Raw genomic sequence first — 14556 nt, 5'->3', positions numbered from 1 at the left:
AATAAAATCAAAAAGTGGAGCTCACAGAAACACATTGGAACAGTGAGGAAAGTAGGACAGTTTCCACTTCTCTTTATTTCAAACTCAGTGTTGTCCATTAATCATTATTATTTTTTCCCTACTCCATCCCAACCAAGTGTCTCAACGTTGTCTCCTCCTAAGAATGGATGAGGATAAGGACCATTTCTCCTAGTAAGCAGACACATATGAGCTTTATCAACGGCTGAGGCTTTAGAGATTATTCGTCTCTAGGAGGAGTAATAGCACTCAACGGAGCAGAAAAAACACGTAATATTGTTTTTTAACAACTGATATTGTTTTTAACAAGTCTGGTGTGACCAATGAATATGAAAACTCTTCACTATAAGCGCAACTGTGTGTTGCGTTATATGAACGATGTATGTCACGTCATGGATATCTGTAACATCATTAATGCTGGAGAGAAAAGAAGTTTGGCGCCCTCTGCCGATTTGTAATAGGAGGTATTGGAAACGACAGAATTTTGCCACAACCCAAAGTTGTTGACATTACATAGTTTAACTGAAGATAGATCAAATTGAAAAAAGATCCAACCGGATATGACCATATCTGTGGCAGATGAGGTGTGAGCTTTCCAGTTAGTACTGGAGAAATAGCTCACCCATGTGCCTGACTCTATGTGGGGGGACGGTGAAGCAATTTCTCCAGGGCCTGCTGGAGCTCCGGGGTCAGGGGGTCGTGGACAGGGGGGTTGCCGGTACCAGGACACGAGCTCAGGAAAGGGGGCAGGAGCCAAATACCTGGAGGGAAACAGCAGCACACACAATGACTCACTCGGGGGGGAGGAGTCTAATGCAGCGGCGCCCCTGTGTTACCATGGACACAAGGATGCAGAATAATCATCTTTTTGTTACTGTCCAAAGATTAATTCAGTCAACCATAAAAAAATGAATGTGATACTTTTACTTTATTATAGTAAACTTTAATATATTATTGTTCCTAAGTGAGAGATTTAAGTAAATAAAACTTACAATAATAAAGGATGTGATTGAGAAGACTTGCAGACCTGAACTTGCTGAATGGGTGACTTACAAATCGGGGTGAGGAGGAGGAGGAGGAGGACGGGGAGCAGAGCCTTCTTGGCCGCTCTGAGGAGCTGTTCTTTGGTTGAGACTATAGTGGGGGTGAAGGTCTCTGTGGTCGGCTGACTCAGGCCTGGGACACACACACACACACACACACACACACACACACACAGTCCCTCTTGGTTGAACTGGTCACACTGGGAACACATGATGAGCAACCAGTAACAGAAAAATTATTTTAGATCATCAAATCTTAAAAGTAAACCCGATTGGATTAAGCTGAGGGAACAAGTGCTGCACTGTTCAACTTACCGGCAGCAGGAGGCTGCTCCACCGGAGGGTCCAGGGGGGCGGCCTTTCGGGTCCTCTTCTTGAACACCCTGACAAAAAGAAGGTGTAAAGGTGTATAGACTGGATCTTGCACACACACACACACACACACTTACTTCTGCTTAACCGACGTTTCTTTATATGAAACGACCCCTCGGACTGTGTGTGGACTACGAGGCCTCACTGAGGGACGGAGACAGAGACAGAAAGATAGATAACTGATCATGTTAAGCACTTTGTTCCTCTGTAATCTTACATCCTTCATTTACCCAGCTGGAGTTGTTGAACTGCGGAAACTGAAAAGAATCTCACTATTTGTTCCTTTTTTAATGCTTGTTGAAAGGTATTTGTACTTTTGATATTGTGTAAAGCAAAGTCTCAAGTAGGAAAGTAACGTGTACATAAGTGCGTTTGAACTGAGGTCATCTAATTTATCGTCATCATAGCAAGTCTGATTGACACCAGTCATCCATCCCGGATCCAATAAGAAACCAACGACCGATGACCTCATCACGTTAGAATATAAAGTCCATCCTTTCCCACTATAAGTGCCTGGCCACAAAGTAACGGGAGCAAAGAGATCTTAGTTAACCAGCTGCACACCGAACAAGTTTGAGGAATGAAAGGCAATTTGACAAAGATCCCTGGGATTCCTGTCTTCTTTCATTCTTGTCTACTACATTGCGATGACATCTTCAATGACTCCTGATTTAACTGAACTGAGAAATAAAGTGTCAAAGATCAAGATGACTCCAAAGGGGAATCTCTGGGCGACAGGTAAGACAAATAGAACTATCCCGGCTCATTTCTTCATATTTTTTTTTACAAAAACAGTTTATGTTGACGTGTTTGTTTTAAGGGCATTTCATGGGCACAAAAAGTGTTATGGACAGTCCCTTAATGAAGTCTGCCTTTGAAGATGTAAAGATCCCCACCGGCAGGGCGGTTAGTCTGCACCGAGTGGAAGACCTGCAAGCACTGCTCTTCCAGATGTGGAAAACTGCCCAACAACCCAACAGAAACATGCATTGAACGTGTAAGATGATGATGCTGTTAATCTATCATTATTATTATAGCCAATCCTTGACTTCACAGCTGATTCTTTTCCATACATGTAGAGGAGGAGGGCGTCCTGCTTGACGAACATTAGAACCAACACTAACAATATGAAGACCCCTTGAAGAAGATGAGGGTTTTACTTTTTTTTCTTTTCTTTTAAAGCTATGATATATGAATATGGTGACGTTTTCAATGTGATATGTAACATTATATAGGTTAATATAATGCTGATTTTCTGTTCTTGTGTGCAGTTATTTAAACCCAATGTACAATTACCAATAAAAAGGTATAGAAAGTCAGTCAAATGACTAACGTTATGTCCTTTAGCTTAGTGGCGCCTCCTGTTGGCGGTTAATGGTAAACTAATAACAAACCAGATCCGGTTGAAAGTGCCAACATGCTTTTTCATCAAACCTTAGGCTGCGTTGTTCGGTAGCAGTAATGCCTCTTATAGTTTTGTGCGGTTACCCCTGCAGCGGCAAAACACAAAGGGCCGAAGAACTGAAGGTGTGTTTTGAACGCCGCACCGACCGAAAGGTTCACATTGTAGGAGACGCAGCGCTGGGCGTTGAGAAAAACACTGTTTACGCAGGCAAGTTGAGCTAATGTCTGCTAAGCTAATGCTAAGCTAACGTGAAGTCTCCCGTTAGCCCCAGCGGGCAAGTTAAGCTAATGGCAGCTAAACTAACGCTGAGTTAGCCTCAGCTGCTTATTAAGTTAGTTAACTTTTTCAGGTTTCAGGTAAATCGTATTGAGTTATTTTGGGAAGTGCTTTTTACAGGTTAGCACCAACAAGTTTGCATTTAACTTGTCACGTTAATTCAACCACTATACGTCACGCAGCTGTGTGAAACGAGTAACCTACCGTTGAGCAAACTGAAAGAAGCCGCTAAATTGACTCTAAATGATATAAAACGTAACTTAACGTCACATTAGCTTCGGAAACTGTATCGTTAAGCAGGATTAATTCAAGAGTAGTTGAAGTGAAGCTTGGTGTGAAAATACTGTTTCCTGATTCCTGTTTCCTGATCCTGATCCTGACTAACCCGTGATAGAGGCTCTTCCTATGAACGACAAAACAATAATATCTTTAACCTTAATACTACAACAGTCAACGTTAGTTAAATATATGGTTATTATGTTTGGTTTGGAAAATTATTTTCTCAACTAAGTCAAAGCGAGGCATTTTATTTGCATTTAACGCTAACATTTCAGCGACAATACCCATTCCACGCGATGTGGCTATACAAATGAAACGTGTTGTCAAAGACATTGTAGAGAATTAACAGCTCAAATGGAATTAGAGAGATATTGAATAGAATCTCAAAATCCCAAAGAAGACTATATATATATATATATATTTATATATATATAACTGTAACTTAAACCTGGTTGGAAATGTTGCAGATTCACAAAAGGAAAAAAACGTCCGAGCATCGCTGAAAGCTGAAGTGGAAAGGTTGGTTTTTGGATCCCATTCATCAGTTCCCTCCTGCTGTCGCTGCTCCTTTTAACCTTTATTCATTTCTTTTTTAGGAAAGTCAACAAGGATGACATTGTCATTTTTGATTCATTAAATTACATAAAAGGTAATTTTCTTTCTTTGTGCTGTGATACGAACGAAAGCATTATGATTTGTTCCTGCGTTGACCTTTTTAAAATCCATACACTTTTCAGGCTACCGCTACGAACTGTTCTGTCTCATCAAACATACGCAGACACCACACTGCCTGGTAAGTAAATAAGTAATATTGAATATCTAGAAAACTATATAAACACTTGGGCTAACATAAAACATACTCTCTATTTTGATGAAGGTATACTGTTTAACGTCGGGTGAAATTAGCTCAACGTGGAACGCAAGCAGAGATGCGGCTGAGCGGTACAACCAGGACATGTGAGTGAGAAGCTTCTGCACACTTAACCGGCAAGCTTTTACAATAATGAAATTACCTTTATTGAGATGGAATATTTTGGCCATATATCGCCCTGCTGCAAATACAGACCAAGTGCATTTCAGGATTTGTGTGGATGCCTGTGATACAATTTATGTTTTTTGTGTCTGGTTCTAATTTTTTTTTTAGCTTTGACGCATTGGTGCTGAGATTTGAAGCTCCAGACTCCAGAAACCGATGGGACAGTCCCCTCTTCACCATCCTGAAAGACGACGCGCTTCCATATGAGGACATTTCTGACGCACTTTTCAAAAGGAAGGCCCCGCCCCCTAACCAGTCTACACAGAGTGTAAGCAATAATAGAATACAATATTCTATAGATGTAGTGCTTTTGTGCTGCCTTTTTCATTATCTGATCGTAATATTCTTTTTCTCTGCAGCAACCACTGTCATCTGTGAACTTCTTGCACGAGTTGGACAAGATCACACAAGATGTGTTATTGGTATGTTTTTGAGAATTTGTGGGTATTTTTTAACCGTTACACGCTGGGATATACATTTTGCTGGAGCCGGTTTATCTTTTGATCACAATGGTGAAAATTCAAAATCCCCAAAAAATTAATTCTTAATTCTTGCGTCATGTCCCTGAGCTCACAACCCCCCTGATGAAGCCGAAGTTACAAAGCCTTTATTAAGCTTGTTGAAAACAGTCAAAGCACCGAGGGAGTTAAAGATCTGAGAGCAGACTGCTGCATCGCAGCAGGTATTCAAACCGCAGTTATTTTTCTTACAACGTTAAGTTTCCTTTTATTATTTACACGCAGTTTTTGCAAATAGCTTTGCGGCTGTAAAGAACCTCAACCTTTTTGCTGTTGAGTAAACCTGTCAACTGATTTTGCAAAGAAATATTTAAATTAATATTAAATTATTAGAAGAACAAGTAATTTCCTTATTTCAAAACAATTATTATTATTATCAGTCCAATTAAAATAATTAGTGTAAAGATTTTAAACTCCTCGCATACCAATGCATCTACGGAGCTGTATTTGTCATTAATATTCTATATTTTGTATGTTATTTGTGTTCAATAAATGTTTTTAACATTTTCAGGCAATTTTTAACTCACTGAAGACGAGCGTTCCAGGCGATCTCATCACAGTACCCGGAGCCACCGAAAAGATATCCTTCTTACATACTTATACGTCATTTTTTTAATTTAAAAAACACCCCTTTGGAGGACTATTTCAGAGGTGCGTTTATTTCAATGTGGGATGTCACAAGTCCAGAGAGCAGTAACCTTTCTCATGAAAATACTACTAGTCGTCTACCTCAGATGATGCGTTTGAAGGAGGTGGATGAATGCATGTTCGGCGATTCTTTTTTTTTCATATGAAAGGCACAGCAGCTGATCACTTTTAAATGTCTGTAATAATATACTGTGGGATACGTAGAAACCAAATTACATAGATAAGTGGCTTTTTATTGGCATCTGCATGTCATCACAACCCAACCCTTTTATTTTTTCTCTTGAACGTTGCCGTTCCAGGCAGGGACAAAATCAAAAGTACGTTAGGTTCTGGTTCTGCTCCCGTCAACCCTTTAATGGCAGGTGCATCCACTGACGTGGCGTCGGTACATCGACTGCTTTGTGTTCTCCTCAAAGGCTGTTTGAGATACGGGTCATTGCTTCTCACCTGCAGCAAAGTTCTTCTTGTACCAAATGTCCTTAACCTGAGGTTTTAACGTCGAGCTCACCAGGCCCATCAACATGGCAGAGCTGAGGAAATTACGCCGACAGTTCATCAGCTACACCAAGACACACCCAACGGAGAACAGCGGACACATTTCCAACATGTTTGTGCAGTATTTAAATAAGAGTCTTCAATGAAATTTTAACAGCAGAGGTTTCAGTTTATTATTTGCTTCAACTGATAAATGAATTCAATGATATTTGTTGCGTGTCTTTGTGTTATTGACTTTGCATTTGTTATTGACAAGAAACTAGTTATTGCACAACTTTAAAATCCCCTGAAACAGAAAGACATGTAATACCTCATATTGATATAATAAATTATATACAATTATATCATTATAATAGTAATGATTTTTGTTATCCATGTTTTTCTAAACACCGCAAGCTCAACTACGTTAAAGTTAATCTGTCAACCTAAAATAAAACAAACATACTCTTTAGTTCTTCTAAACACCAATAGAAACAATAGTACAAGACTTCACAATACAAGAAACCCACACAAAAGGAACTATATCATAAGTATTTATTCACAGAATTGTCCTCGAAGTCTCTTTCCTCTGAGTAAAGGCAGTGCCAAAGATTCGGTCCCAGTGGCAGAAGAAGGGGGCGTAGTTGCTGCTCGGCCTCTGGTGGTGCATGTCGTGAGCCGGTGCACCGCCCAGCAGACCGAAAGGCACCAGGTGGTTGAGGGTCCACGGCAGGTCGTAACCTATGTGGTCCTCCACTGACATCCAGATGCTGAAAACCGTCACACACCATGTGGTCAATGGGTGGCACCTTAAAAGAATTGGGTCCTGGTTGCTCCACAATCCAACGGACATCAGCTCTGGGATGCTGAGCAGCTGAGTGCACCAAGAAAAAGGAGCCACGTATTCATGGTGGGTCGCGTGCATGAACCAATAGAGCTGTGGTTGCTTGTGATGAATGAAATGCCAGATGTAGTACTGAGTGTCAAAGAGAAGAAGTACAGCCAGCCCATCGATGATCACCTTATACAGTGTCGGAGCAGTATCTGGCAGTTTTGGTGTAGGTAGTATGAACATGGTGAGCAGTACAGTTGGCAGGACAAAGACAATGTTATTATACGCGGCTGTCATGAAGCTCCTAGACATCATTCCCACAGTTGGTCGCCTGTCTGGTTGGATCTTGTACCGATAGAACAAAGGAACTCTTTCTCCCAAGAGGTCCAATGCAGCAAAAGGTATGCTAAAGAAAACATAGCTGGAAAAGGCAAGTAGGACAGGGAACAAAGGAGACGAGATGAGAGGCAGCTGGTGAAAAAGCAAATAATCCCAAACCGGCTGCAGGAGGCGGCCAGAGGCTCCGCAGGGAGGAGGCTGCAGAACTTCACTGCTGTTCAACATCTTGCTGTGGTACCAGTGACGACTGCTGCAAGTTCTGCCTTTTATATAAGGGGGTTCAACAGGGGGACCGAACAGACCAAGAACACACACACACACACACACACACACTCTTTGACTTAACGTCGACAGAAACAAAACGATTAACAAAACCACTGAATATCATGCATTTCTATTCATACTAATAAGCTTGCAAGGATTTAATCAGTAATAATGCATCTACGGTTGGACAGTAAAAAAAATATTTATGGGGAAATACGCCAATTTGTTGTTTTTAAGTGAAAGAATATTTCAGAATAGATCTTAATCAATATCTTTGACAATATTGAAAAATTAAGATTTGATGAAATTGTTCATGACATGTCATCATGGTGTCAATACAGGCAGGGAACAGGCAATTCCTTATAAAATGGTTAGACACAACTTAATATAGTTTTTCAGTCCAAATGTAACCAAAAGCATCTCATTATATACAAGGATTAACCTTGGCATCTGAACAACAACTTGAATTGAACAGTTTATCTTTTCTCACAATCACACAAAATGATCATAACAACTTATTGGGTAAAATAGACAATTTTATTGAAATCAATTAGCAAATTCAGAATTCACTTATTAAGGCAATAATGCTTTTCTTTGTCAACTACTTCTTTTCAGCGACTGACTTCCTCGAAACCGTTTTGTTGGTGTTGGCATATTTATGTCGATCATTTCTGAAAGAAAAAAAAGAATTTGAGCATTTGTTTTTCATGAATTAAAGATCCACATTCTTTTTTTAGCAATAATGTTGGCAATAAACAAACGTGAACCTTAAAGGTCGTTACACATACCTGCTCATTTTGACTTTATTTCTGCATCCCAGTCCTCCTTCCCAGTGAGCGGAGCGCGCACCTCTGGTCATCATGCTTCCACAGCTCACGCACGGCTTCCCGTTGCTGTACGGCTGCGACAAGAAACATTTTACTAAATCAAATTCCCTTCAGAGCAGCGGCGGATTGGTGGGTCAGATATTGGCCAGAAAGATGGTTTGTCCCTTGACTGCTGATCGGGACATTTATTGAAATACATTGGGTGTATCATAATCATCGTGATACATGTATTGTTGGGTTGGCTTGAGGTTGTGGATGTGGGATACCAGACCTGTTATCTACACGCAATTCATCTCTGGATGAAGAAGTTTCTACTTCTTTAGCTCACCTGTTCTTTGGCACAGTAGCCACAGATCATCCGGTTGGCCAGTTCCATGGGGTGGTCCTGGTCCTCATCATGGCACGCATCACACGGGTAAGCCCGTCCACAGCAGGGAAACCTGAGGGAACACAGAGGCACAAAGGCTTCTTATATTTTGGCAATAAATGTTTCCTGATTCTCCTTCACGATGCTCTTCATCTTCTTCTCAAAACTTTGAGAGACGGTCTGTGGCAGGACACAGGGATGATGATACCTCAGCCAGCGATGGCTCTGTTTGTAGTGTTTGCATCCTCCTTTTTCGGGCAGTGGCTTCCCTCTTTGCACAGCAGGATCTCTTATCATCTTATAATTAACAGCGCAAGCACTTGGACCTGCAAAAAGTGAAAATCTACATTTGGTCTTTCTGATCTGTTTGGGCACAGTAAACATTTGACATAACGATGAAAAGCGGCTTTTTAAAATAATGAATAACATTGCTGAGGGCGCCAAATGGGCTTGTTGTGTTGTAAAATCTTAATCCTCTGCTGATCCCTGTTGTAGCTAATGTGGCAGAGCGCTGACCTGATCGGTTGACACTTGGCTGAATGTACTGGAATCTTGTGCTCTCGGCCAGAATAGTGAGTTTGCTGTGGCAGTGTTCGCAATTTAACTCTTTTGTTTGACCGTAGCAAAGGTTCTGGTAAGAATACAAAAGAAAATAAGCAATTTCAGGAAGAGCTCGTCATTATAAAATACAGTATATACAGACAGAACATGTGTGCAGTATTAAGCGGGACTGAATGTTACCCCACCTGCACGGGGCACTCCTCGGAGCAGCTGAGGCAGCCCACGATCAGTTCACACTCCTGCAGCACCAGGTCGGCAGGCACCGCGTTGTGAAGGTCCAGGTATCCCAGGACATCGCTGTAGTGGTGCAGCATGCAGGGCCTGAATGCAGCCGTGATGCTCGCACTGCACTTCTCGCACTGAGCCGTGCAGGCTGTCCTCCCGCTCAGGGACAGGTCCGCAGTTACCTTACACCTGCAGACGGTTCACAAGCGGTCAAGCTTTCAAATGATGGTTTTAAATAGACGCTGATATGACATTTAACTCAGTTTTCTTCACCTGTTACATTGAAGACAGACAGTGATTTGTTGGGCCACTACTGTTGCCGTGTTCTCTCCCATCCTCAGTCCCTGCAGCTTCACTTCGGTGCCTCTGCGGGGATCGCTGATCTTAATGTTCTCCACCAGATGACTGGCTTCCTCATGCTCACCCACTTCCTGCCCTTCATCACAATCGGTGCCCTCCTGCTGCACTAACTTCCCTCCCTCCACTGCACGCTTGACGTCCGTCTCTTCCAGCTGTCCACCGTCACCATCGTCCGCATCCGCGGGGTCTTGAGAGCCGTCGTTCACAGATTTTTCACACACGGTTGCTTGCAGCTCCTGATACGTTATGAATTGCAATCCAGCTTTTTCCAAGTCAACGTCTTTTTTCAACTGCAAACACATTCATGGAGAGAATTGTTCAACTTTTGATTTTGTTTCTTAAAAGCATTAATTCACAGGTGCGTTTAGTAGATCTAAAAGGAATGGCGCACGAATCATCATCTTCTGTGATCGCATGTTGCAGTCTCACCTGCCGGGCTCCTTCAGTGAAAAGTCTCTCCAAGCTGCGGTCGAGCCATCGGAGAAAAGGCCGGAAGAGCAGCTCTATCTTTCCCAGAAGCTGATTGGTTGCATGCTTGGCTCGAAGCCACTCCAGTGACGCTTGCTGCAAGTGTCTATTTAGCGAGTTGTATTGAAGAGATTTAGAGAAATGGCAACACCAACGATACTAAACATTAAATGTTTAAAGTTGTTTACCTTGCCATTACTGGTGGAAGCTCCTGGTCCAACGGTATGTCCAATGTGAAAATCTAAGACAATGAATCAAAGTGATGAGGAAATGTTCTTTCCACAACAACCATTTACTGCGTAGCATATTATAGAACCTGTAGTGTAAATTTACCTCCTGCGGGTAACTGTCTGGGAAGCTGACCATGATGTCGACTTCTTTCAGATCAAAAGGCTAGAATTTAAAATGCAGGGTTAGTATATTTCTAGACAATAGTGAAGGGTCATTTGCACTGGTCATCTACTTACAAACCAAAGCTAGGCAAATGTACGAAAAGTTGGTTGAATCATGAATATCATTTCCAGTAGAAACATTATGATTGATTATGACTTTAATAGTGTTGAAAAAATGGATTAACCATTGTAATTTGCCAGTGGCGTTCATTCAGTTCAATACTTGGACCCGTTCAACCCTACACTGGGGTTGAGTCAGTAGTAAACACAATGAGGGAATATAGTTATTATAGGCCTCGATTGCCAACTTTTTAAATCCTTGGTTTACCCCATTTCTCAAACAACGGTACGCTTTCATGATAAAATCCCTATGGGGTTTGTTGTGGAATATTTCAATAAACTAGCTCGGGAGAAGAGAATGAATAATGATCAAAGCTGTAAAAAGTCCATTTGTTGCTTCAAAGCAGGAGGCCAAATACACCAGCACGTATCACAGTGCTCTGTGGAGATGGAGTTTTTTATACACACACACACGTGAAGGCCATCCTCAGTGGCAGGTACCAGAAGTTGCAAACCGAGTTGAGATAAGAACCAAGGTTAAGATGGGGGGTAACGCACACAGTTCCTTTGTTTGAGCACCTGTGTGAGAGCGAGTTGACTGCCCTCCCTTCTCAGACACGGCTGCCAATTAAGTTTTGTATCATCCTGCTCTTGGCACGTCAGGGTCAAATACAGACACTTGAGACACAGGTTTAGCACAAGACAGTGTTATAACGTATTTTTACCAGGTTTGCCACAATATAGTAGCATTGATTCCAGTACTTACTTGATTATATTTATCTGCAAACACAGTCTTACTTTCGGTCAGTTAGTTAAAGACAGACCTTGAGTCTTACGGTATTACAAAGATTATGAGGGTGGTGGAGAGAGGATAAGAAGGTGGATTAAATGCTTACCCAGTCGGGATCAGTGGCCTCCACAGTCGCCCTGTAATAAATCACCATGCCATCACTGCGTTCCTGAACAATCAGCTGATCTTTGGGAAAGCGCCTCTTCAACTGCTTGATCTCCGTGTCGCGCAGCTGCTTGGCGACATCCTCCGTCAGGTCACACAGCTTTATCTCCTGGAGAATGCCGGGGCGGGAGACTGGTGGCATCCGCTGCGCAGGTCTTGGGTGATTGACAGGAGCCGGCTGGTGATCCACCGGGGGGAACTCTACCGGATGCCAAAAGCGACATCGGTCCTCCATGGTGCAGTGGCCTGAGATAAAGTAGCGACAGGGGCGGCGGCGGTGGCTAGCTGCCGGGGCAACCCGAGAGGTACTCGGAGGAGGCCCGTGTCCCACATCTTCTCCAAGGACGTCGGAGTTTGAAGTTGGGACATGTGTCACGGTTTTCTTCTCTTGCTCTTTGGCGTCCTCTCTCGTGTGTAAGAATCTGCATTTCTTCCCAAAATTGCAGTGTCTCCCTTGAGAGAAGAAGCGACACCGCTGCTGTGGATGAAGCTCGCGCTCTGATTCACCAGTCTCGTCTCCCACTTCATTCTCCATCAGGATCTTCACCTGAATGAACGAAAAAAGCAACACAGATTTGTTTTAGACTGGTGTTCTTCTTCTTCCATCCTCGTGGCAGGGTTTTTGTTTAAACACTACTGAATTAAAAGCCTATAAATAAAGTAAGTAGTCATTTACTTTTATGTGAACACTATAGAGCCAAACGTATATAGACACAGAGACAATATGGGACGCGAAATAATCTACATTCTTCTGAGAAGACTTGCACAATATTTCGGTGTTTTGATCTCATTCAGCCACGAGAGTCTTAGAAAAGTTGGGCATCACTAAGCCTTATAGCAAGGACCTTAAAGTTAGGGGTGCCACCTTTAGTAGAAGACGCCGCGGGGGGGGGGGGGGGGGGGGGGGGGTGTGTGTTACGGGACAGGTAGCTCGGGAGCTACCTCCGCCATTCTTTCAAATCGACACTAAGTCAGAGTCCCGCCCTCCTCTGACTCTGTTTGGTTTATTTCAGGTTCACGGCCAATCAAACCAACGATGGCAGCTAGTATTACCCAATACGGGGCCGAATAGGATGCTGCATTGACGACCGCTCGGAAAATACGGGACAAACCCCGTCCTGTATTTATTCAAAACGGGACGCGTTATTTTATTCTCAAATACGGGACGATTCCGTATTTTAAGGGACGCTTGGCAACCCTACTTACATGTACTTTGCGATGAGGCCCTTTCTCAAACTGCTGCCACAGAGTTGAGCACACGCCTCGTCAAATACAGTGCTCTGCTTGTTTTTGACCTCGCCATGATAAAGCCATGCCAAGAAATGGACTTTAACCGCCTGTTTTATTGCTTTTTGCTTGTTATGATCTAAAGTATTGGAACTGGTTACATTTGATGTTCGAACTAGCAGCATTTATCACCGTATCATCTGACATTGTAAACCCCAATCAGTTGCGTGCCTTTTTAGTCTAATGCTAGCTTTTATATTGTCATGAAAAGACAAACGTCAGCAATCTGACTCGCAAGCTAACGCTTACCAACAGCGGCTTAACGTCAGTTGGTAAAGTGTCAGTTCAAAGTTATTGTAATAATAAGAATTTTAATAAAATTAAACACAACCGTCCGCTTTAAATTTAAATACCAAAAGCTACCTCAGAAGTGGCTCCGTCGTTCAGTGTTTCAGCAGGAAACGTAAGAGACTATTTAACGACAGCACTGTGGTTTACGGTACTACGCGCGAGCTTCAAAATCGTCTCGGGTAACGATTCTCTCCGTGATACAGCCAAAGCAGTTTATCATGGGCAAAGGTTACGGAAATTTGGGGTACAGACGGTCGGGACGTCGTCTGTCGTTAACTTGACGCAAACTATGTCTGTCGCCCTCTACAGTTTGGGAGGGTGGAGAAGAAGAGGAAGCGAAGAAGTTCAACATACGACAATAACAAAAATTATGATCAATGAATATGATTATTATTTTTTCCTTATGTACTGCACGCCCCCTCGATCCGTGGGTTAATACGACCTCCTCCCAAGCATGCATGCAGGTCACGCTACCACTGCTTGTTTAATCGGATTATTGTGTTGCACGCCATTGCGCATCTTGTTAAATTGAGTTGTAGCCATAGGAATAAATTACCTTTTAAACTCAGTTGGTTCTGAATTCCACTGAGGATGACTGAGAAAATGAATGAGATGTTTCCTTGTAGGTCTTGGCTGTCGACCCTGGCCAGGTACAGACTGCTGCATCGCATTGATCTTTTCAGGGGTCTTAACAATTTTTCATAGGACGATTTACTAACTGCTTAGAAGCTTTTAATTGGATTACGATAATAGAGTGTAATGGGATTTACATTTTTCTGAGCACTTGGTACTTATGGTTGTATTTATGTCAGAGGCGGTGCGAAGTTCATTTCCTTCCTGGAAAACAACTATTTGTAAACAACGGTTATTAGCTCATACTATCATTATGCCAACATGGTTCATCATAAAGATGAGAGTTGCAACTCTCCTCATTAAAAACGTTTGATATGAATATGCTTTAGAACTGCCACTAACTACACATTGAGATGTTTTTTCTTAACATTTCTTTCTTCTGTTTCACAGTAAACCTACAGTAGGCCTTCTGTTGCACGAGGTCCTGTTTAAAACGTCAGCACAATGAAAAATTAAAGCTATCAATATTTGTACTACATGTATTTTCCAGTAAATATTTTCCAGATTATGCACCTGGTTTGAATTCAAATAGACTTGCATCAATAAACATACTCACTTAAGTAGACAGAAACACTATATATTTTGTATGCTATTTCATTTTGGGCTTGTGTCTATTATATTTTGTT

The 14556-nt window shown here is 42.2% G+C and overlaps 3 protein-coding genes and 1 long non-coding RNA gene across 5 annotated transcripts; 1 reads left to right on the top strand and 3 right to left on the bottom strand.

Annotated features, from left to right (window-relative positions):
* Nucleotides 1-56: 56 nt before the first annotated feature.
* On the bottom strand, nucleotides 57-3490 carry LOC144383745 (uncharacterized). The gene is made up of 5 exons (XR_013451164.1): nucleotides 3319-3490; nucleotides 1511-1577; nucleotides 1377-1444; nucleotides 1072-1194; nucleotides 57-779 (listed from the first exon to the last, which is right to left on the bottom strand). It is a non-coding gene; the product is annotated as an uncharacterized LOC144383745 (long non-coding RNA).
* Nucleotides 2786-6298, top strand: kti12 (KTI12 chromatin associated homolog). Its single transcript, XM_040163617.2, has 9 exons — nucleotides 2786-3045; nucleotides 3861-3912; nucleotides 3990-4042; nucleotides 4131-4186; nucleotides 4271-4350; nucleotides 4538-4697; nucleotides 4789-4851; nucleotides 5459-5527; nucleotides 6093-6298. The coding sequence occupies exons 1-9, from the start codon at nucleotides 2895-2897 to the stop codon at nucleotides 6234-6236; spliced, it is 828 nt and encodes a 275-aa protein (XP_040019551.2). The 5' UTR covers nucleotides 2786-2894; the 3' UTR covers nucleotides 6237-6298.
* Nucleotides 6299-6501: 203 nt separating this feature from the next.
* On the bottom strand, nucleotides 6502-7609 carry ch25hl1.1 (cholesterol 25-hydroxylase like 1, tandem duplicate 1). The gene has a single exon (XM_040163616.2). It carries the CDS (start codon nucleotides 7463-7465, stop codon nucleotides 6629-6631), a length of 837 nt encoding a protein of 278 aa, XP_040019550.2. The 5' UTR covers nucleotides 7466-7609; the 3' UTR covers nucleotides 6502-6628.
* Nucleotides 7610-8022: 413 nt separating this feature from the next.
* On the bottom strand, nucleotides 8023-13592 carry LOC120809033 (uncharacterized). 2 transcript variants are annotated; one of them, XM_040162548.2, is made up of 12 exons: nucleotides 13370-13592; nucleotides 11661-12266; nucleotides 10646-10705; nucleotides 10501-10553; nucleotides 10274-10418; nucleotides 9758-10134; nucleotides 9445-9673; nucleotides 9215-9329; nucleotides 8907-9024; nucleotides 8660-8771; nucleotides 8293-8405; nucleotides 8023-8175 (listed from the first exon to the last, which is right to left on the bottom strand). In XM_040162548.2, exons 2-12 carry the CDS (start codon nucleotides 12252-12254, stop codon nucleotides 8106-8108), a joined length of 1986 nt encoding a protein of 661 aa, XP_040018482.2. In that variant the 5' UTR covers nucleotides 12255-12266; nucleotides 13370-13592; the 3' UTR covers nucleotides 8023-8105. The 2 variants fall into 2 exon arrangements, with proteins under 2 accessions (XP_040018482.2, XP_040018483.2); XM_040162549.2 differs by having other exon boundaries at nucleotides 12926-13543.
* Nucleotides 13593-14556: the final 964 nt, after the last annotated feature.

This window comes from Gasterosteus aculeatus, chromosome X, assembly GCF_964276395.1.
Source record: "Gasterosteus aculeatus chromosome X, fGasAcu3.hap1.1, whole genome shotgun sequence".
Lineage (NCBI taxonomy): Eukaryota > Metazoa > Chordata > Actinopteri > Perciformes > Gasterosteidae > Gasterosteus > Gasterosteus aculeatus.
This window is presented reverse-complemented; position numbering and strand designations above follow the sequence as displayed.